We start from the raw sequence: 21511 nt of genomic DNA on the forward strand, positions 1-21511 counted from the left end.
TCCAAAGCCTTCAGCTATGCTACGTGAGCCCTCCAAGCCTGGCTGTAAGAGTGAGCACACTGCCTGTCATCCGGGAAAGAATCTCAGAAAACAAAGTTTTGTGCAAACCGCTCTGTAACGAAAGGCTCAAGGCTTCAAGATATTTTGATGCTTAAATTTGAATCCAGGGTCTTCTAGTTTAGAGGATTTTTTTAGATCAAGTCTGGGTTCAAACGGAAAGAGTGCTGTGATCCATTAGTAATGTCTGCTTTGGGCACAGGACAGAGGATTTGGGGCACATATACATCTATCATCCTGGACCTTTTATTAAATTATCAGTTTCATCTCTTGTTGGGAGAAGCTCACTCTACCTCCTAGCTCAGGCACAGACCATACCTCAAAGTGAATGTTCCTTATAAAATGCCATTAATTCATAAAACAGCCTAAGAAATGGTGTGAGATGATAAAAGCATCATATTTCCTCTTGATTTCTCTATCTTTGTGAACTAAGACATCATTTTAGTCAGGCTCCTTGGTTGGCACGCTAGCCCGATCAAGAGGGGTTTATTGTAAGAGTACATGTCCTCACATAGAGGCTAGGAACAAATCTCATGGGAATCCAAGATCAGAACCTCATACAGAGAGCAACTAGAGCTTTTCTCCAGGAGCTAGCTTTAGGAACCACAGTAGCAGGAGTCCGAAAATCTTCAGGTTGAATACTGGCATTGATTACTCAAGGACTTTCTTCTTTTGTGCTTGTTCTGTTCTCCTCAAACCTCCCATTTGGTTTCTTCTCCGTCTTTACTTATAGCATCCGCTCACCCATCATCATTTTTCCCTTTTCCCTTTGGCTTCCACACGGCTCTCCATGGCCCCCTGGCCTCCCTTCCTAATTGGCTTGAAACTCCTGCTCTCACTGCTACCTGCTCGATTCTTGATTCGGTTTCCATTTTACATTCTCAAGAGTGATTGTGTGTGTATCTATCTATCTATCTATCTATCTATCTATCTATCTATCTATCTATCTATCTAGTAATACTAACTCATGTCTCAAAGGCTGGTTCCGAATTGGCTATCTGACTATGGCAGATTGAAAAAAATGACCCCCATCCTCTACCCTTCTGCAATGTGACTTTGCAGCTCTTCCCATCAAAAAGTGGAGTCTATTTCCCCACCTCTAATCTGAGTTGGATTTGTGACTCACTTTGGCTCCAAGAATATGGGGGAAGTGATGTTTTGTCAGTTCCTAGCCTAAAGCTCAAAAGGTCTCACACACTTGCATTCTCTCTCAAAATCCTGCCACCATGAGAACAGCCCTAGTTAACCTGCTTGAGAATGAGAGAACACGTGGTTTGGGCCAAGGCCGTCCTAGACTTGCCTTTGGCCAGCTGTCCTCCGAATGTACGAGGGAGCCCCAACCAACATCAGCAAAATCACTTCCCCAAACCTCAGCTGATTACAAATGCTCAAGGATGCCCAGCTGAGACCAGAGAAACTCCCAACTGCACTGTAGACTTGTAGTCACTAACACATGCTTATTATTGTAAGTCACCGAGTTTTTGAGGTGCTTTGTTATGTGACAATAGCTAACTGATACAATGACTTCAGGTGAATCTCTGAACTTCTGAGTCTCAGTTTTCTCATCTGAGAAATGGACCAACAAGACCTTCCCTGCTTGCCGCAGGGAAGATTTTAAAGATGTTATGCACATATAAGATTCAGCACATATTTATTGAGTGCCTGCTGTAGGACAAGCACTGAGCTAGACTCTGAGGAGTCACAGGACAGGCTGGCTCTGTTTTAGGATTATGTTAGTACCTTCTCCTTCCAGCCACAGGCCATTCACCAATAAACCAGAGCGGACACGCCTGCTTGAATGGCAGTGGAAGAGGGAGAGGTCAGTGAGTTCATCTAAAAGGCCCGATGGAAATAGCAATGGACTAACCATCTCATCAGCTGATTTATCCCACAACTTTATGTAGAAAGCATCTCCTTGACTCACTTCCTCTACTAAGTTAATATACAGGCCTCCCCCTTTATTTTTAACTGCTAAGTTCTAGGGATGGACAAGAGAATTAATTCATCCCATCAGTAAACACTCGGGGACCATGACAGTGGACATAGTATACTCTAGGCTATGACAGCTTTTATGTCCTAGTGAGGGAGGCAGAGATAAAAACAAGTCATTGTAGCACACTCATCCTGCCTTTCCCCTTGTCTCATCCAATCCACTAGTAAGTCCTGCGGCTCCAAATGTACCCTGACTCCATCCATTTATCTCCAGTTCGCTGCTCTTTGCCTGTCCAAGCCATCGTCATCCCTTAACCGTAGTCTTCCAATTGGTCTCCATGCAGCAGATGGGGTGTTGTTTTAAAAATCAGACCATATCCTTCCCTTGTTCAGAGCCCTCTGATGGGTTCTCATTGCACCTAGACTAAAACCCCAACTTTTCACCATGGCCTATGAGACCCTAGGCCTTGTGTGACCCAGCCTTTATCTCTCTAATTTCATCGGTTGCTTCTCTCACCCTCTCTCACTCTGCTCCAGCGACACTGGCCTTCTTTCTGTTTCTGCAGCATTTCCATCTTGTTCCCACTTTGGTCCCCATCCACCTGTTGTCCTCTGAAATATGCCCCCCACCATATCTTTGTGTGAATGGTTCTTTCTCACCACTCAGGTATCAGGTCCAGGATCCCCTCTACAGAACTGCCTCCTCGGACCACTCTAGCTCAAGTAGCAGCTGTCTCCCCATCACTGTGCTATATATGTACATGACCTTGTGTCATATTCATCCCAGTATGCGGCCAACACGCCTCCAAATCCTGCATATTTACTTGTTGTTTGTGGCCTTTGCCCTATTATATAATACGCATCACTGTCTCTCATTCACAGGAATCTTGTCTGTTTTGTTCACGGCTGTGTCTCTAGTACAGTGATACCTGGTGTACACCTGGCGATACCTGGCACTCAATAAATATTTGTTGAAGAAAACGATGAGCACAGAAAACTGAGGAGGACCAAGAAATGTCTAACCCCATACAAAAAAAAAAAAAAAAGCTCCTTCCTTTGCCCAAATCCACCTGTGTTATTTCTAACTGCCTTGCTTCAACCGTTTATCAGCTGTAGCTAGAGAGCAAAGTCTCAGACCCCATAAACACTTGCAAATCTGTACCCTGCTGGGCTTACTGGGGGAGGGAGATTAATTCATCACTGTTTCTTTGTAATTGTCTCCACCTAAGTAAACATTACCATGGGTAAATCACGGCTTCAGGTTCAACTTTTCTGTTGTTTTCAGTTTTTGCAGAGATGTTTATTTTCCTTAAAACACTCCCAGTAAAAAAGCACTGGCAGCTTGGGAGGAAGATATGTGTTTGGCTTCCACAGGCAGCCCAGTCAAAGAACTGGGCCTGTGCAGACGCCCCATTGTCACCTTGCGCTATGAGAAATCGGGCATGTAAAGGCATAGCGAGCTGCTTATTGCCACCAAACATCTGGAGGAACGGGTGAAGAGGAAAGCAGTTCAAGTTTTATTCTTTTTAGCATCATGTTAAATTGGCCATGAAACCAGGGATGGTGCAATTGAATTATAAGAGGGCCGAAGTATTAAATAAAAGTCTAGGAGATAGTCAAGGTGTTGGGCTCAAGGCGGGCTAGATTCTAATAGGAGGTGAAGCAGATTTGAAAAAACAGGAAGTGGAAAAGACAACTTTTTTTTTTTTTTTTTTTTTTTTGCTAATAATTTGCCTCATTTCATATCAGGAAATGGGGCCATGGGATTGGCATGTTTTGGAGAGGTGATTTCCCCTGGGAACGTGGCTCCATGTGAGACTCTGAGACTGAGCTTCATCAGCCCCATTGAGCTGGGGACATACTTTGTAGGATTGTCCCAACACTGACTATTATATTAGTCTTCTCAGGCTGTCAAAACAGAATTACACAGACTTGGGGGCTTCAACAACAAACATTGATTTTCTTGTAGTTCTGGAGGCTGGAAGTCCAAGATCAAAGAGTTGGCAGGGGTGGTTTCTCCTGTGGCCTCTCTCCTTGGCTTGTAGATGGCACCTTCTTGCTGTGTCCTCACAGGGTCTTTCACCTCTTCCTCTTTGTGTAGGGACACTAGTCCTGTTGGGTTAGGGCCCCACCCTTATGACCTCATTTAACCTGAAATACCTCTTTCATGGTCCTATCTTCACATACAGTCACCTTGTGGGTTAGGGCTTCCATGTAAGGATTTTGGAAGGAATACAATTCAGGGCATGACACCTATTGAGCACTTGAAATGTGGTTGGTCCGAACAGATATGTGCTCTAAGGGCAAAATATAAGCTGGATTTTTCATCATTCATCATTTTTCATCACTTTTCATCATGTATTCAAAACAGAATATAAAGTATCATTCATACTTTTTATATTGATTACATGATGATAATGGGTATATTGGGTTAAAATGTATTATTAGAATTGTTTTCCCCAGTTTCTTTATACTGCTTTTAGTGTGGCTACTCAAATATCTTAAATGACATGCGTGGCTCTTACCTTACGTTTCTGCTAGATAGTGGATGTCCAGGGCCGTCACTTCCGAGGGCCGTCACAGCCATCCCACCTGCGGTCAGTGCGGCCCTGTCTTGACCACTCCCTTGGTCCCTTTCACCCCTTTCCTTTGCCCCACCTTCAATGCCCACACCTTCCTGCCTCCTCTTGGGCTCAGTCATCCAGTTCCATCCAGTTGTGCTGCTGGACTGGGCAAGGGTGGAGACGCAGGTGAGCAGAGGAGAAGGAGGAACTTGTAGGTGATGGAGGTGAAGGAAGGAAACGTCTCGCTGCAATGTGGCTCAGAGTGGGAGACACATAAGACAAACAGGCATCCGTGCTGCCTGCATCCCCCCCTTAGCACATCCTGGTATGTGCTGTGCTAAACGAGTCTCCATCACTTACTCTGCCTTGAGTTGCTTTGCCAAGAGCCCCATTTACGATCCCACCTTGGATCATTCCAGGTCTCAAGAAATAGTTAAGGGGAGAGGAAAACAAGTCTCATCTTGCCCCACAGGGATAAATAAAATATGGTCCTAGACCTGAATTTGCTCATATTATCATGGAGGAAGGTGGGGCGGGATGGATATATATGGCACTGTATTCAAGGCTGTATCAGGGGCACTTTATGTGCGTTATTTCACCCAGCCCTTCTAACAGCCTCATATTATATTCGTTTTACTGGTAAGGAAACAGTGACTCAGGGAAGTTAAGGAACACCTCCAGTGTCACGAGCCAGCAGGTCGCAGGCCAGTATCTGAGACCGAGTCTAGCTGACTCTCTGCTCCCATGCTGTAAGCCCTGGAGGAAAGATGGGAGGTTTTTCTGGGGTATATGGGAACTCTGTTGAGTTGGATTCAGGTCCAGGTAGGAAAGCAGAGGGAATTCTAGGCCGGGGACTGGTGTGTGCATGAATGGGGCTGTAAGTCTGATACAGGTACTCTGAAAAGTCCAACCAGGAAGTGGATCCTTACAGGGTTACCCTCCTGTAAGTCTTCTGCTTAATGTTTGGGGTTGGGCGGCTGCCAGTGGGGCTTGGCAAGGATTGTAGGCACCACCCCATAGCCTGCTAAGCCCTGTCAGGTCGTCCATGGGTTATTCCATGCGGGCCTTACTCACCGGCTTCGTGAAAGGTCCTTTTTGAGGTTTATTATTTCCCTGTCCATATACTTGATGCTGTTTTTTGGCTTCTCTGGGACCTGAAGGGAAGCCAAGAAGGGAAAGAAAAGAGTGTTAGTGCACCTGTTACAAGTGGAACCAGGCTGCAGGCGGCTCCTGCGTTTATCTGAGATGTGTGATCAGGTTGGGGGTGGGGGTGGTTCTAGGCAGCACAGCATCCTTTATACCAAAGGGGGACTGTTGGTGTGGTGGAAATAGCAAGGGCTTTGGAGACAGGCAGACCTCCGCTCTGATCCTGGTTCTGTCTGGTGACTGGCTGTGTGACCTTGGACCAATTACTCAACCTCTCTGGGCCTCCGTTGCTTCAGCAGACCAGGGGAATAATTCCTACCTTGTGATAATTAAACTAATTGCCAAATTTCTGACTTACAACAAGCATTGGAAAATGGAGTCTTCTGTGATTAGCATTATATTCAACGTAAAGCAAAGAATTAAATGTTAATAATCAGTGTTGGCAGCATAGGTGGCTGATTAGGAGAGCCGAAGCTCGTCAATGTAAAGATGCAACTGTACTTTCCCCCCTCGCTGGCCCCATAGCGGGATTTTATGAGTGAATTATCCAGGTAATTGTTCCTGGGTTTTTCCTTCCCCTTCCTGTATTCACTATATTCATTTGCCTTGCCCAGCCATAGATGAAACCTCCCAAGACTTAAACTCATTACTCAGAAGTCGATACCAGGTCAACATAAAGAAGAGAGTTAAATGAACTGTATTTTAATATGAAAGTCACTTTTCTCAGCCATCAGTTTGGTGGAACAATAACAAGGCTATTATCTGGATTATCCTGTCTTGAAATTAAATTCCTACAACATTAGGAGTTTTTTCTTTTTCTTTTTTTTTTTTTTTAATAAAAGGAAAGGCCAAGAAATTACGGGAAAATGAATGCATTCAGGTGCAGCTGGAGGGAGGTACATTGTGATGCCTGTTCTGAAGGGCAGTTCGTCAGTCAATGCTGTACAGTCAATGCTGTACACGTGTGTGTGCCCTTGGAACGAACAATTCTTCTGTTGTCAAGCGTCCTGTGGGAGTATGCCTGTGTGGGCACAGAGGTTCACCAACAAATTCTTCACTAGGATGCTGATTTAAGAGCAAACTCTTGGAAACCGCCTATACATCTTAAACACTTATGATGCAGCAAAACAATAGAATACTGTGCAGCAATTCAATGCAATGACAATATAATGATGTAAGTATATATATATATATATATATATATATATATACACACACACACATATATTTGAGTAAGAAGACATGTCACAAAGTAATATGTATCAGATGATTCTGTTTTGTTTTTTAATGATCTATGTGGATGTACACATATCAAGAGATATGGGAAGCCATACCTCCAAGGGCAGTGATTCTCTCCGGGGGTGGGATCATGGCAAATTTTATTTATTTTTCTTTGTTTATGTGAATTTCCTATTACCTTGCAATAAGTATTCATCAGATATATAATAAACAAAGAGAAACAATTAAAAAATTTCAACGGCCAAGTGAAGTTTGACTAAGGCTGATTGGAAGCCCCGTCTCAGGAGTGGTAGGTAGGGTTGGGTTAACTCTGAGGAAAGAAGGCAGAGTGAGGACGGGTCAGACACTCGTGAACAGAAATCATAATATGGACAGACACGTGCGAGGAGGAGGCGTGGTGTTTCCCCAGCAGCCACCACCACGCACTTTCTCTGAAATGAAGTTGGGCTTGGATGCCTGCCTCTCTGCGCCTTTGAAATGGAACATGGGAGGTAAGGCGTGTGGCTGGATCAAAGGCGAGTGACATCTGTGCTTGGGCAGTGGGATGGAATGTGGAGTCTGCCGTGGAGTGAAGGGACTGGTCCTGGCCGGTCTGATTCTCAGCCATTTTCCTCCTGGCTCCCCCAGCACATGTTCTGGGCAAGGCAGCTCAGGAGCAGGCTGGGAGTCGGTGGTCATTCCCCATCATTGCAGCTTCTTCTCACCCACTAACTTAAGTAATAGGACGCAAAACAAAAGAATCTGGGCTAGCCTGGAAGAAGCTCAACTGGCTATAAAACAGGGAAATCATTTCTAAACTTGATCTCTTTAGCTATTATTAAGAATGACTTGCAGGGAACCTGTCTTGCTCATCTCAGTACACTAAAGGGTTTCAACCCTTGGGCTGAAAATTGATGGCAGATCTATCATTTTTGTCTTGAGGGACGGGTGAAGTGGGTGGAGAGACAGACCTCCAAGGAGGAATGTAAGGATTTTCAGGAGAACTTGAAAACACTTCTACATAATAGACATTTGCTTTTCTCCCTCCCCCATTATCCCTTCACCCTCCCTCTCGATACCAGGTCCCTGGTTACACTTTCTTGCACCATTAAGATACTCATGATACTGGCAGCGGGTGGTCCCCAATGGCCGAGCCCATCCCCCTTCACAGTGACTGGTCTGGGGATGGTCGTGGGATCCAGTTTGGGCTAATAAGATGCAAGCAGACATTTTCCTGGGGCTTCTAGGAAGCATGATTCCTAGATCTTCTAAGGAAGCACAGGCAAGGAAGTTCTATTTCCTCACTGACTACGAACAGAGGAGCAGACATTCATGGGAGTTGGTAGCTGCCATTTTGTGCCCAGGAGGGGAGCCATTTTCCAGCTGAAGAAGGTGTGGGGGAAAGCAGAAAGGAGAGTCAAAGAAAAACTTGTCCCATGCTGCCTTGCTGAACTAATCAAGCTTCACTAAGGACCTAGACTTTTCATCACATTTCCTTTATTATTTAAACCAATTCGAACTGGCTTTTCTTTTTCCTGCAATCACAAGATTTCTCTCTGAGATATGTCCCTCCCTGGGGTGTGCCACGGCAGTCAGCCGACCAAGAATTATTGTAACTACTCCTCTTTCCCCACCACTTCCCCTTTTGGGGCATCAAGTTCAGATGACCTCCATTCTGGTGCATCCTGCAGTGAAAGCATCGAGACTGACCATTTTGAGATCAAACATTTGAAATCAAGGTGGCCTCTCTATCTCATCCCTCTATTTTTTTTGAGCACCCCATTAATTCTTTCCTTCAGGACCAAAGTCACTTTCTTAAAAGACACTGTGAATTAAATATACTTAAGAACACAGGAAAAACAAACACACTCACATTTCCCTGCCAGACAATATGAAATCCATGATTGAAACCCTGCTTAAGGTCACAGTCCAGTACCCTGTCACTCTCCTAAATGTCTCAAGTTACAGCCTCCTCAGCAGCTATGCTACTGTCTACATTTCAAGCATTCCCTCTCTCCCCCCAGATCCCACATGGCGATAGTTGTCTATACAGCAGGATTCACACTACGATAAAAGAGTACATTTGTATTGACCGGAATTGGTGCTGAACAGTTTACAGCAGCAAAGCCAAATTGTGCCCTCAACTTGACACAGAGCTTGAGCAGGACAAGATTCTCCCCACAAACCCTGCAATTATGTCAGCATTGCAGTAGATTCTCAGGAAACCACTTTCATTGTGACCGTTGTTTAATTACAATTATAATAAGCCAGTGGTGACAACTGGCATTGAATGAGGGAGTTCTGGTTGTCAGGACATTTACAAACACCACGTGACATTAACACAATTAAAAGTTTACAAAGCACCCAAGAATCACTATCTCTACAAACTTGTTGGATGGCAATTTCACCATATGTATGACCAGCCTGAAAAATACATTTCCTTTTACCCCAGCAATTCCATTTCTGGCCAAGGAAATTATACAACAAGGATGAAAAGACTTACCCATGAGGATGTTTATAATAGCAAATGTGAATAACAGTGAAAAACATCTCAATGTCCAGCAATAGACAGTTGGGGGGATAAGTCACGGTCTATCTAGACAGAGGCATACGATGCATTTGAATTTGGTGCAATTATTTAATGTCGCTATAGATGTATACTTATTGATATGGAAAGAAATACAATTTCAAGTTAAAATGCATGTTATAAAATATAAAGAACTTAGATTATAGAGAGTTTTAAAATTTATATTCATAATTTCTAAAACTTTATATCATCTGAAACAAGGTATATTTTAAAATATTGATATATGGCAGGGAATATGTATAATTATATTATAGGCTGGAAGCAAATATAACAAATTGTCAATAGCAATATTATCTCAGGGTGCTTGAATTATATGTAAACAGCAATTTTTAATTTGGTTATCTCTTCCTAATTTTAAAATAATTTGCATATATTGCTTGTCTAATAAAATAATAGGGTTTTTCATGTTTGTAAAGCAATTCTGGCTAATTTTACCAGTATAAGCAAAATGTAAGATTTCAATGCTGGTTTAAATGGAGAATCTAAATGTCTGGAATCATGTAAGTTAATAGTTTACTGTAATACACTGTGTCATGCAGGGTCTAGGCAGGAAAACAGAGCTCATGCCGGGTAGTTCAATAGAGGCGATTTAATATAGGGGAGCAGTTACAAAGGTTGAAAGAGCTAAAAAGCCAAGTAGGGGATGACAAAGAAAAGCTAGAGATTAGCAAAAAGGAAGCTTCTACCACCTCCAGGGCTGGTGGGACTAAGGGATGAAGTGGTCCTCACAAGCTCTGGAATTGAGCCACCTTGGCAGAAGTTGGACTCATGGAGTAGACAGCTGGTTTCAGTTGGAGGTGCCACCAGAGCTGAGAGAGAGGAGAGGGAGAAATGCCCTGGCTTCTCTTTCTTTCTCTCACTCTGTGATTTCCTGCTGCGTCTCCTATTGGCTGAACCCACCTGGAAGCCAGCTGGCAAGGGCACCTGGGAAATGTAGTTTGCAAGGATCAGCCCCCTGTGGGGAGCAGGAAATGGAAAGAGGGTCAAAAACAAATGATTATGGTTATAGCTTCTATAAATGCGTTGGCTTCAGGCACTGACCAGCTACTTTTGAACTACTAAGCTGGTTCTCCCTTTAATCAAGGACGCCTTTGCTGATGGTAACTTTATATATTCCTTATCTTTTGATCCTAAGCCTGAGATTCCCAGAATTTTCCGTGATTTAGAGGCTTATCCAGAATTGGGATCATTCTTTCTCTTTCTCTCTCTCTCTCCCTCTCCCTCTCCTTCTCCCTCTGAATCGTAATCAAAACCCCTATATTTCTAGGGAATCCAGAACCCTCCTACTTCTCCCAGTTTCTTTCCCTTGGGAGGTATTGCATATTCCTTATCTTTGCAGACCACTTCCTCTTGCATCACACTATGTGTTCTGTGTCCCACACCCTATAGGGCCTTATCGTTAATAAACAAACTGGTGCTAAATATTTCCTCCCCACTGACACTGATTAATACATCTCGCTACTTACCATGTTTCCCCGAAAATAAGAACGAGTCTTATATTAATTTTTCTCCAAAAGATGCATTAGGGCGTATTTTCAGGGAATGTCTTATTTTTTCATGTACACCAATCTACGTTTATTCAAATACAGTCATGTCATCTTCTGGAACATTGTCATAACGTACTAAATGCATCCATCTGGCGGACGATCTTAACTGGGTTTCTTTTCGGGGTAGGTCTTATTTTCAGGGAAACACGGTAGGTAACACATTTGCAATTCAACTCTCCATTTAAGATTGTATTCTGGTTTTGAAACTAATGAACATTGTAGAAAATTAGGAAAAGATAAAAAAAAGGGCGGGGGGAGAAAATAAAAGCCAAGTATAACCCCAGCACCATCTCTTTGGATATCCTTTGTCTTGTTTTCTGTGACTACTCCCAGCCCAGATTCCTAAAAGCCGTCCTAGTTAATTGTTCTTGCTTCCCTTGGGAGTACCATTGGCTCTGTGAGCTTTCCACTTTTCCATTGCTTTGCAGAGTGGGGGGGATGCCTCCATTTTTTGGTTTCCTGGGAAATAAAGTCCAATCTCTGCCCTGTCTTTTTCGTGCAACACGTGTCCTTTCTCTGGTTGATCTGTAAATGGGTCTTTGAGAGCAGGACTGTGAGAAATGTTGTGTGATGTTCTGTAATGTGTCAGGCTAAAAGCTGATAAATGTGTGTGGGAAGGTGAGAGCACAGACTCATAGTGAGGATGGGGTGGGGGTGATTGTTTGGGCAGGTATATGCACATTTACTATTCATGTGCTGGGACTGTTTACATAGTAGCTTTGGAAGTGGTTTGGTTTAATGTGACAGCTCAGAAGTGGGAGGTGGCAGGAATGAATGGAAAGAGCTTTGTCGTCTGACAGACCCAGGTTGGAGTTCTGGCTCTGTCACTTAGACGTTCGGTAATCTTGGGTGAGTTACGTACCTTCCCGGAGTCTATTTCCACATCTGTGCAACACAGCTAAGGGTGTCTACCAACCATGTTATTGCTCACCTCCATGCCAGACACGATCCTGAATTGCTCTTCTTTGAACTACAGGATTCCATTTAGACCCTGCCATACTGTTATTCCCATTATATAGAGGAGCAAGCTGAGGCTTCACAAGGTGAAAATGACATGCTATTAAGTGGAAGAATCTGGATCTGAACTCAAGTTCAAGTGACATCAAAGCATGTGTTCTTATCCACTACTTTGTCTGCCCCTGCCTTTCCATTTTGCATAGTGGGGGTTAAATAAGGGATAGAAGTTGCTAGTTATGAATTTATAGATGTTACCTCCAAAGCTTGCCCACTGGATTTTGCTAAATTCTGTCATACAAATTTTCATATGACAGAAAATCAGAATGATTTGTTGAAGGTTATGGCCAGAAAGCCAATCTTTTAAATATCTGTTGTTCTCTTGTCTTTTGTAAGAGAATGTTCCAAACCCGTCTTTGTTATTTCTTAAAATATGATCTACTTCCTAGAATCAGATTAAGATGGAAATGAATTCCTGCTAAATGTGCTTGGGCTGATACAGACGTCAGGAGAACAGCTGGGGTGTTCCACGGGCGGGGGGGGGGGTGATAGGGGAGGAGGGGGGACCACGTGCCATGTGAGAAGAGCAAAGAACAGGACGAATGAGTTTCAGACTTATTATGGAGAAGCTACAAAGAACGAGGTAGGCAGAGAGTAGGTAGGATCAAAGAGATCTTGCTTAGCTTGCACGCCGATATTTAAGCTTTTGGTGGTTTTATGGGGATGATGGGCACTTCCTTTGGAGAGAGTGAAGGGTGTGTGTGTGTGTGTGTGTGTGTGTGTGTGTGTGTGTGTGTGTGTGTGTGTGTGTGTGTTTTGGTCATAAGTTGTGTATATAAGGCAGGTACCTACCTATATAGGGATAACCTGGAAGGAGTGACCTCATTCACATGCAGTGTTTCTCTGAGGATGTTGTTGGATGAATTTAACATGTAAATTGATAGACTAAGTAAAGCAGGATGCCCTTCCTAACGTGGGCGGGACTCGTCCCGTCAGTTAAAAGCCTGAAGAGAGCAAAAGGCTGACCTGTCCCAAGTGAGATGGAGCTTCTCTTGCCTGACTGCCTTTGAGCTGGGACATCCGTTTTTTTCCCTGAACTGAAACATTGACTATTCCTGGGTCTTAAGCCTGCAGGCTTTCAAACTAGAACCCACACCATCAGCTCTCCTGGTTCTTAGGCCTTCAGACTCAGACTGGAGCTACCCTACTAGCTTTCCCTGTTCCAGTCTGCCAACGGCCGAGCTTGGCACTTGTCAGCCTGGCACAATTGCATGAACCAATTTTTTATAATACATCTCTTCATCTATCTATCCCTATTGCCTGCATGCATCCTATTGGTCCTGTTTCTCCTGTTTCTGACTGACACATCCAGTCTCCTTGTATCTAAAACTTGGGTCCTCAGCCATTAAGTCTCCCTGAAAATACAGTCTTTTCCAATGCGTCATGTCAGAGGGAAAGATGTCATTCCATCATTTGTGTCTTAAATCCTCTCTGTTTTCTAAGGCGGGTGATTGGTTTGCTGAGAAGGAAGATGAGGATGAAAGATGGATACTGGAGGAGCACAGAGAGAGGATGAATGGTTCCAGTTAATAAAGACAGTCATGTATTATGGAGGGAGCCTTGGGGCCAGGGGAGGGAGGAGCTGGCATCCGGGGGGGTGGGGGGAGTGCAAGTTTAAAGGACTGTTTTATAGGTTTTTCTTCCATGGGATGCAGTGTAACCCTCCCTGCCATCTCTTCCATGCAACTTCCAGTGAAATCTACATTAGGCACTGGCACTGTTGGAGTGGGAATTGTGCTTTGAGGGGCTTGACAAGGTGAGAGCCAGGGGTGGAGGAGTGACAGATGCAGGGGGACAGTAGGATGTGGACTCAGAGTCCCAGCTCCTCGTTCCGCTAGTTGTGTGACACCAGGTCAGTCACCTTCTCTGTACCTCAGGGGTCGCACCTACCACCTGCCCCGTCTTCATCTAAGAGTTGCGACGGAACTAAGAGTCGTGCTTAGTACACAGGGCTTTGTGAAGCAAACGTACCAAGGAAATGGTTCTATCATTGTCACTGTATCATGAATATATGGAGTTTTATGAAATTGAATCATAAATTGTACATAAAAAATGTAATGTGAGTGAGATTACAAAATTATTCCCAAATAAACTCATTAAGGGCGGATTAAGGCCACCCACAACCCTGAGTCAGCAATGGTGGCGATGCAGCAATGTAACAGTAGGTGGCGCTAGACGCCATAGCTTTCAATCAAGTCCTGATTTCACACCTTTCTCACTTTGATTGAAATGGAAATTGGCTACCAACCTCAATGAGCCCCCATTATCTCTGGGATTGAGTTGGCATGCCAGCAGCGAATGTGCTATCCACCCAGTTTAAAAGAGAGAGAGAGAGAAAGAGAGAGAGAGTGAAACTTTAATGAAATACATTCATCTCATAAACTCATAAACTGTTTTGAAAGACTAGATATGAGAGGCCAGCAGTCCAGCTATTGGGCACCAGTAGCCAATGGGACTCCATATGGGCTGCTGTTCAGAGTCTTGGAGGAGGTTCAGGGTGTAACACCGGCCCCAGGATGTAACAACAACCTTACCAACGGTACTTCTGTTTAACAACTATAATAGTGCCTACATTTTCAGCACCTTCCATGTGTCTGGAAATGTGCTAGGCTACCCATTAGTAGCAGTGGCTCTCTGGAGCTCCCTGCAGTCTCATCTCATCAGAAAAGAGTTATTTGACTGATTAGCAATGTCTGCCATGGTCCCAGCAAGGAAAAGCAGCATCATGACACACAATTGCCACTTCCATGCTGGGCACTTTACCTGCCTTTTCTCACTGAGTCCTCATGATGACCCCCAAAGTTAAAGTGACTGAGGAACCTGACACTCAGATTAATGAAATAACTTGCTTGAGGTCACCCAGCTGAATCAGTTCAGCCAGTCTAGTTGACTGAAGGGCTCCCTCCGTTGCTTATTACACCATAATTTTACTTCCTTTCCTGAAAATGAAACAAACTATTTGGCAGTTCATCCTAGAGAAATGAAACAAGTTGTGATCCAAGAAAGTCAATCCCTTTTCATATTGTCAGTATCCTGGTGGGAAGCATATGTGAGCTAGGGGTTAAGTCCCCATGTGGCTTCAGTTCCTTTTCTCTCTCCCTGAAAGAAGATGAAGTTGGCCATCTTTGCAAAATCCAAGTGAACCCCCGCAAGGCCCGAAGAAACCCAGCCTCCCATTGGTTAATAACTATTAGCTCCATTTTCAGTGCAGTGGTGAAGGGGGAAAGAGCCAAGATGCGGAAGAGCTGGTTGGGGCTTGAATTCTTATTGGAATGAGCCTTCACGTGACTCTGCAGCTACCGCGATATGACTTGTGATGCCGGGTGCAGGATGCCATTCGATGCCAAGTTACGTGGACCATATCATGAGCTTGAATGAAGGGCAAGACTAGCTGAAATCGTTCTTAAATACCTCCTGTGAGTTAAAAAACTGGCTGGGATATGACACTGAACAAGACGCTGACCCTGTCCTCAAAGAGCTCAGAGTCCAGTAGAGGAGACAGGTATGAAATGGACAATTCAATTACAATGTGGTAAAGTGCAGGCACCAAACCTAGCCTGAGGCCGAAGGTTCAGAGGTGCACACTGAGCTGAACACAAAAAGTGGAGGGAAAAATGTCTCTAACAGAGGGACTCATGAGGACGTGGAATGTAGAGTAGGATGGGGGAGGGGGACGGGCGATGAAAGTTCCTCTGCCACCCTCCCCCCAACACACACAGGCGAAAACGTGCCCAAAGCTGGTAATGCTTCTGAAAAGCCAGGAGAAGCCGCTTCAGCAAAATAAGATTAGAGATGAGAGTCCTAGCTAAGGACCAAAGATGAGGCATTAGTTTTATTTCATTTCATGTTTTAGTTTTAGTTTTTTTTGGAATAGGTAGTATTTTCAAATGGTTTAAAAACATACAAAAGGGTATACAGTTATGAAAGTTATAAAGTATTACTTCCACCTTGTCCTTAAGCCATTCTCTTCTCTCCCTGGAGATGACCAGTGTTACCAAGTTCTTGTGTATCCTTCTAGAGAGATTTGATAGTTTAATAAGAGTACACACACACACACACACACACGCACACACACACACACACACTTTTTTCCCATCACAAGCATCCCCCCTTCACACAAATGGCAGTATTGTTTGTGCACCAATTACCCTCCATAACCGATGCACCTGAGAGTGCCAGAGTGTTGTGGGTGTATAGGAGGCCAGAGAAAACATGACACCAAGCTCATGAGTCTTTGAACCTGGAACCAGAGGCATCAGTGGTGGCCTAGAGGCAGTTATCTGATACTGGACTGGAGCTCGGAGGATAGGATGGAATAGAATAAGGTCTGAGGTACTGAATTAAGTGTCAGAGAGGGAGGTGGGAAATATGGGAAGGAGAGAGAGAGAGAGAGATACGACTGCATTCCCAGCTGGCATCTTGATTGTGGCATCCAGAGACACCTTGAGCCAGAGGCCCCCAGGTAAGCTACAGAAACTAAGAGCTAATAAATGTTTGCTGTCCGAAGCCACTAAGTTTTAGAGTAACTTGTTACACTGCAATAGATAAGTAACACACAGCCGTGGAGGAATAAGCTTTCCGCAGGAACAGCGGGTGACGTGGGTTACACAAACTCATTTAATTTCTCTTTAGGGCCTGGACGCAGGATTAATGGAGTGCTTGGGCCACATAGATCAGTCTTTTCCATTGGCGAGGAAAAAGCGCTGGCCCATTTCAGGGCCTGAATTGGCCCCAGCATGCCTTGGTTGCAGCAAGGTCTTCCCATAACTGAGTGACCGCAGGAGACAGTAGATTGTAGTACTGAAAAGCACAGACTTTATTTAAAAAAAACATTAGTTTCAGGTGTACAAAACAATGTAATAGTTAGACATTTATCATTTATATCCCTCATCGTGATAACCCCCCATCTACTACCCCTCTGACATTGCACACAGCCATTACGTTTCCACTGTCTCTATTCCTAATGGTGTATTCCACTTCGTAGTTGACATTCATTATTATTCAGCTTCAGCTTCAAGTGTACAGGAAAAGCACAGACTTTAGAATCAGACAGAGTTGGATTCAAATCCCAGTCCTGCCACTTGCTGCTACTTTGGGCTAGAGCCCTAAGAAATACATGTTCTTAAATGCCCATTTTACAGGTTCAAAAAACCCCAAGTCATGGAGGGTCGGGTGACAGATCAAGGCTATGTAGTCAGGGAAAGAGACCCAATGGTGATCATTCAGTAAACAAACTATTGAATTGTTTGCAAAGTAAGTCAATAGAAGAACAATCTGGGACTTTCTTAATTGGTGTGTATACATGCATGTGTGTTTGGATAATTGTGATTTTCCCGGTGCACTTGGCAATGTGGCCTGTAGTGCTGTCACGCCCCCCCTCTTACACACACACACACCCCTCCCTACCCGGATGGGACATTCATGCCAAGTACAGTCAGAATACCCCACTCCATGGCCCTGCGCCGGCCCCATTGGTATCGTGGTGACTGGTCTGGCCCCGCTCACGATGAGCAGATGTTTGTTCCCAGCTGTCCTCAGAGTGGTGTTTCCAGCCAGTGTGTCCTGGACAAATGCATCCAGTGCTGCAAAGGCTTCCTATTGGTGAAGGAGCATTCCAAAGATGAAACACAGCTGCAACCCACATGTGTTTCGTCCGTCCCTGCAGGAGGGACACGCTCCCCGGTCTGTGGAATCCTCTAGTGTTCTGGCTTCAGCCTGAGGGTCCGTGGGGGAAGGCAGGTGGGCTGAGGCTCCAGCACCAAGGCTCTGCTTGTATCAACAAGGTTACAAGAAAGTCAAGCAGCTTCCATCTGATGTATTTTTTGTTGTATTCGGCTTACCTCTGTATGATATTTCATATTTGTATGTTTAACATAAAGTTCAAAACCACCGATGTAGGCAGCTATTATGCTTATGTTGTAAATTGTGTGTGTCTCTCTCTCTCCTCCTCTAAATTCTAGCCTCGCAATGCATGCAGGGAGTGTGACCTTGTCACACTGCATCTTGGGTCTGGCACAATACCAAACACAGAGTGGTTTCTTGGCAGTTACTTGTTGAGTGAGGGGACGAAGGGGTGAAAACAAAACTGTAACATTAATTGATTTTCGACATTTACACCCAACTCATGACAAAGCCTGGAAAATGGAATTGCGGGTCCAGAGCAGAATGTGGGTGTTCTCAGTCTTGACAACGCAAATAGTAGTAACAGACATGTGGCCAGCTGAAGAGGAGCTAATCCCTTCTACCAAGGAAGGGGTCAAAGACACTCTGTGCTGAGAGGGGCGAGAAATGCAAGTGTAACCTAGATGGTGGTGGTGGTTGTTGCTTTAAGATGTTATTTTGTTTTTGGAGAAGTTTTAGGTTCACAGCAAAACCAAGCAAAAGGTACAGAGGTTTCCCACATGCCCCGCCACCCACAGGCACAGCCTCCCCCATTATCAGCGTCTCCCAGCAGAGTGGGACGTTTGTTACACTTCATGAACCGACACGGACACACCGTGGTCACCCCAAATCCATAGTTGACATGAGGGTTCACTCTTGCTGTTGCCCGTTTTGTGGGTTTGGACAAATGTGTAATGACATGGATCCACCATCCTAATGGTATCATACAGAAGAGTTTCACTGCCCTGATAATGTCTTTCTAAAAGTTACAGAATGAACCAGTAGAGGAACTGAAGGCAATGCTGTTATACTTTTGGGGGGATGGGAGTTGGGGGTGAGGAGTGTGTAAGGATGAAAAGAAGCCAGATCTTTCAGAGCAGAAAGACATTAAAGTCTTACACGTATAAACTGAGAAACTGAGGTGAAACTTAAATAATTTGGAGAGATGGATCGCTGGGAGACACAACGAAAAGTGTTAGGAGTTCGTTGCTGCCTGGGGGGGAGGTATCCAGAGGGAGAAGCAGACAAGGAACGGGTTCCTCTTTGGTCGAAGACTTCCCATGTTTTGTTTTCTGTTAAACCTGTGTAGGTTTTACATTAACTTAAAAAAGCAAATTACAGGAAGTTGAGAGCTCTAGCTGGAATTAAAATACAGAGCCCCACTTGCTTCCCACGAAAATGAACAAACACAAATATCCATTCTCAGTTCGGAGTGAAGACAAAATTAATTTGGAAAAGAAAATGCAGCCGGGGAGAGGACTTAGCAACCTTAGGAAATTGAGGGAAAGGTAATTGGGTGAGAATTATCTCCTTAATTACTTCTGACCAAATCAATAACAATGCTAGGTGAGAAACCATGGTCGCCACCAATGAGTATCACGTTGCTGAGAAACTTAATTGGGGTTCAGGTTTGTTTGAAAAAGCAAAACACCTTGCTTCTCATAGTTAGCAAACATGGTTCTCGGGGGCCGAGTAGAGACCGGGCATGACTGGCTGGCAGCTTGGGGTGGAGAAAATAATAAGCTAAATCTACTTATTATTTTTAAATGGGAAAGCCTGAACAGAGAGCCCTTCTTCAAAGAAAGCCTGGATGCCCTGAATGGTGCCAGATGTTCATTTTCACACTTTCCTGGGGCTAAACAGGGGAGAAGCCAGTTCCTAGTACAAATTACAGGGAGGTGGCCCAAACAGCAGAGAAGTAGGTGAGCGAGCATTTGTGTTTTTGAGCAGAAGATTCAGTGTGGGAACTGCAAAGATTTCTGCAGAACCATCTTGGATGTGCCTTTGGTGGGGAGGTCTTTGTTCCAAAGGGGCCCTACTGGGCGTGCCTTCTAGGTCTTTCTAAGACATGGTATTTGGGCTGGCTTAAGATCCTATCTAGAGTTGAGATTGAGATTGAAGTGAAGACCTACTTGTCTCCATCTACATTGGGGCCTCTTGACAATTGTAGGGCCTTCTCGTTTCTGTCTCACACTCTGTACCTGGCTCTTGGTTCTTCTGATTCTTGGATTTATCTGTGAATCATCCCCTCTGTCCAGAATGTATTGGATATTTTTTCATTCAGAAAAAGTTTACGGAGCTCCTCTGAGGATGCCAGCTCAGTGCTAGGTTCCCAAACGTCCCCCTCAGAGTCACATGGGCGTAGTCAGACAATCAAGCAAATTACCATCCATGGTACATATGAGGTACGATCGAAAGATATGGTGACTGTTTAAAAAAAAGTTATTACAGTAAAAGACACATTGCCATTAATCTTCCTCAAAATATTCCCCCTCGCTACAAACACACTTATCCCATCATTCTTGACACTTTCTGAAGCAGTTCTGGAAGTCCTCTTTCGTGAGTGTCTTTAGTTGTGCTGTCATAGCTGCCTCCATGTCCTGAATTGATTCAAAACGTTTACCTTTCATGGTCATTTTGACTTTGGGGAAGAGCCAGAAGTTACATGGTGCCAAATCCGGTGAATAAGGTGGATGAGGACACACCACAATGTTTTTATTTGACAGAACTTGCCGTACCAGAAGCAATGTGTGACATGGAGCTTTTCTGTTGTGATCAACAAATACGGTGACTGCTGCTGCCGAGTGCCATCCAATGGAAAGGCAGGGATCTTCAATACGGGAAGTGGCACATTGAACCTTAGTAACAGTGTGTGACAAGTTTCAACTTGTTTGGTGCAGTCAGTTGGCTGTGAGCTACGGTTGAGAGAAGGTGTGTTTCAAAGTGTGCTGTAAATCATCCTCCATCATGACAATGCTCTATGTCACACATTGCTTCTGGTATATGGCAATTTCTGTCAAATAAAAACATAACAGTATGTTCTCATCCACCTTATTCACCGGATCCGGCACCATGTGACTTCTGGCTCTTCCCCAAAGTCAAATGATTCAGGACATCGAGGCAGCCATAACAGCGCAACTAGAGACACTCATGAAAGAGGACTTCCAGAACTGCTTCAGAAATTGGCAAGAATGATGGGATAAGTGTGTTTGAAGCGAGGGGGTGTATTTTGAGGGGGATTAATGGCAATGTGTCTTTTACTATAATAAAATTTTAAAAATTTAAACGGTCACCATATTTTTTAATCACACCTTGTACATAGGCTGCGGATTTGAGGGCTGCGCACTTCTGCCCAAGCAAGGGCAGAGGGGCAGTCATGGATGAAGGAAGTGACTTCTCTGTCCAAGTGGATTCTTGAAGGACTAGGAGGGGTCTAAAAGAGGAGGAAGGAGGATGGTGTTCCAGGCAGAAGGAATGGCATGTGCAAAGATGTGGAGGTGACCGAGAACTTGATACTGAAGATGGTTCAGTCCAAGTGGAGCATACAAATGGGGCAGGGTTGGGGGAGTGGTGAGGAAGGAGAGGCAGGTATTATAAGCTGAAGCTTGACTTACCTATGGGCTCTGTTTACCTGAGACAACTTTCTCTTTTGCTTAGGCCACTTTGAATTGGGTTTTTCTAGCATTTGAAATTAAAAGGGTCTTCTTGACCATAATTTTGTTAGCACATGGCAAGTATTTTTGTCTGGAAGACCCCAAACTGTACCCCAGGAGAGTTATACTGCT

General features: G+C 44.3%; 1 protein-coding gene and 1 long non-coding RNA gene across 6 annotated transcripts in view; one reads left to right on the top strand and one right to left on the bottom strand.

Moving 5' to 3' along the window:
• The window catches only part of LOC141569253 (uncharacterized), a 295225-nt gene that overhangs the window by 137918 nt on the left and 135796 nt on the right, over window positions 1-21511 (top strand). The window lies entirely within an intron of this gene.
• Window positions 1-21511, bottom strand: part of CCDC60 (coiled-coil domain containing 60) — a 126729-nt gene that overhangs the window by 61449 nt on the left and 43769 nt on the right. For both annotated transcript variants that reach the window (XM_074321731.1, XM_019753964.2), the window contains exon 2: window positions 5628-5707. In XM_074321731.1, coding sequence (XP_074177832.1) covers window positions 5628-5707 — 80 coding nt within the window. The remainder of the gene's footprint in view (window positions 1-5627; window positions 5708-21511) is intronic.

The sequence above is a fragment of the Rhinolophus sinicus genome, linkage group LG16, assembly GCF_036562045.2.
Source record: "Rhinolophus sinicus isolate RSC01 linkage group LG16, ASM3656204v1, whole genome shotgun sequence".
NCBI classification, from domain to species: Eukaryota; Metazoa; Chordata; class Mammalia; order Chiroptera; family Rhinolophidae; genus Rhinolophus; species Rhinolophus sinicus.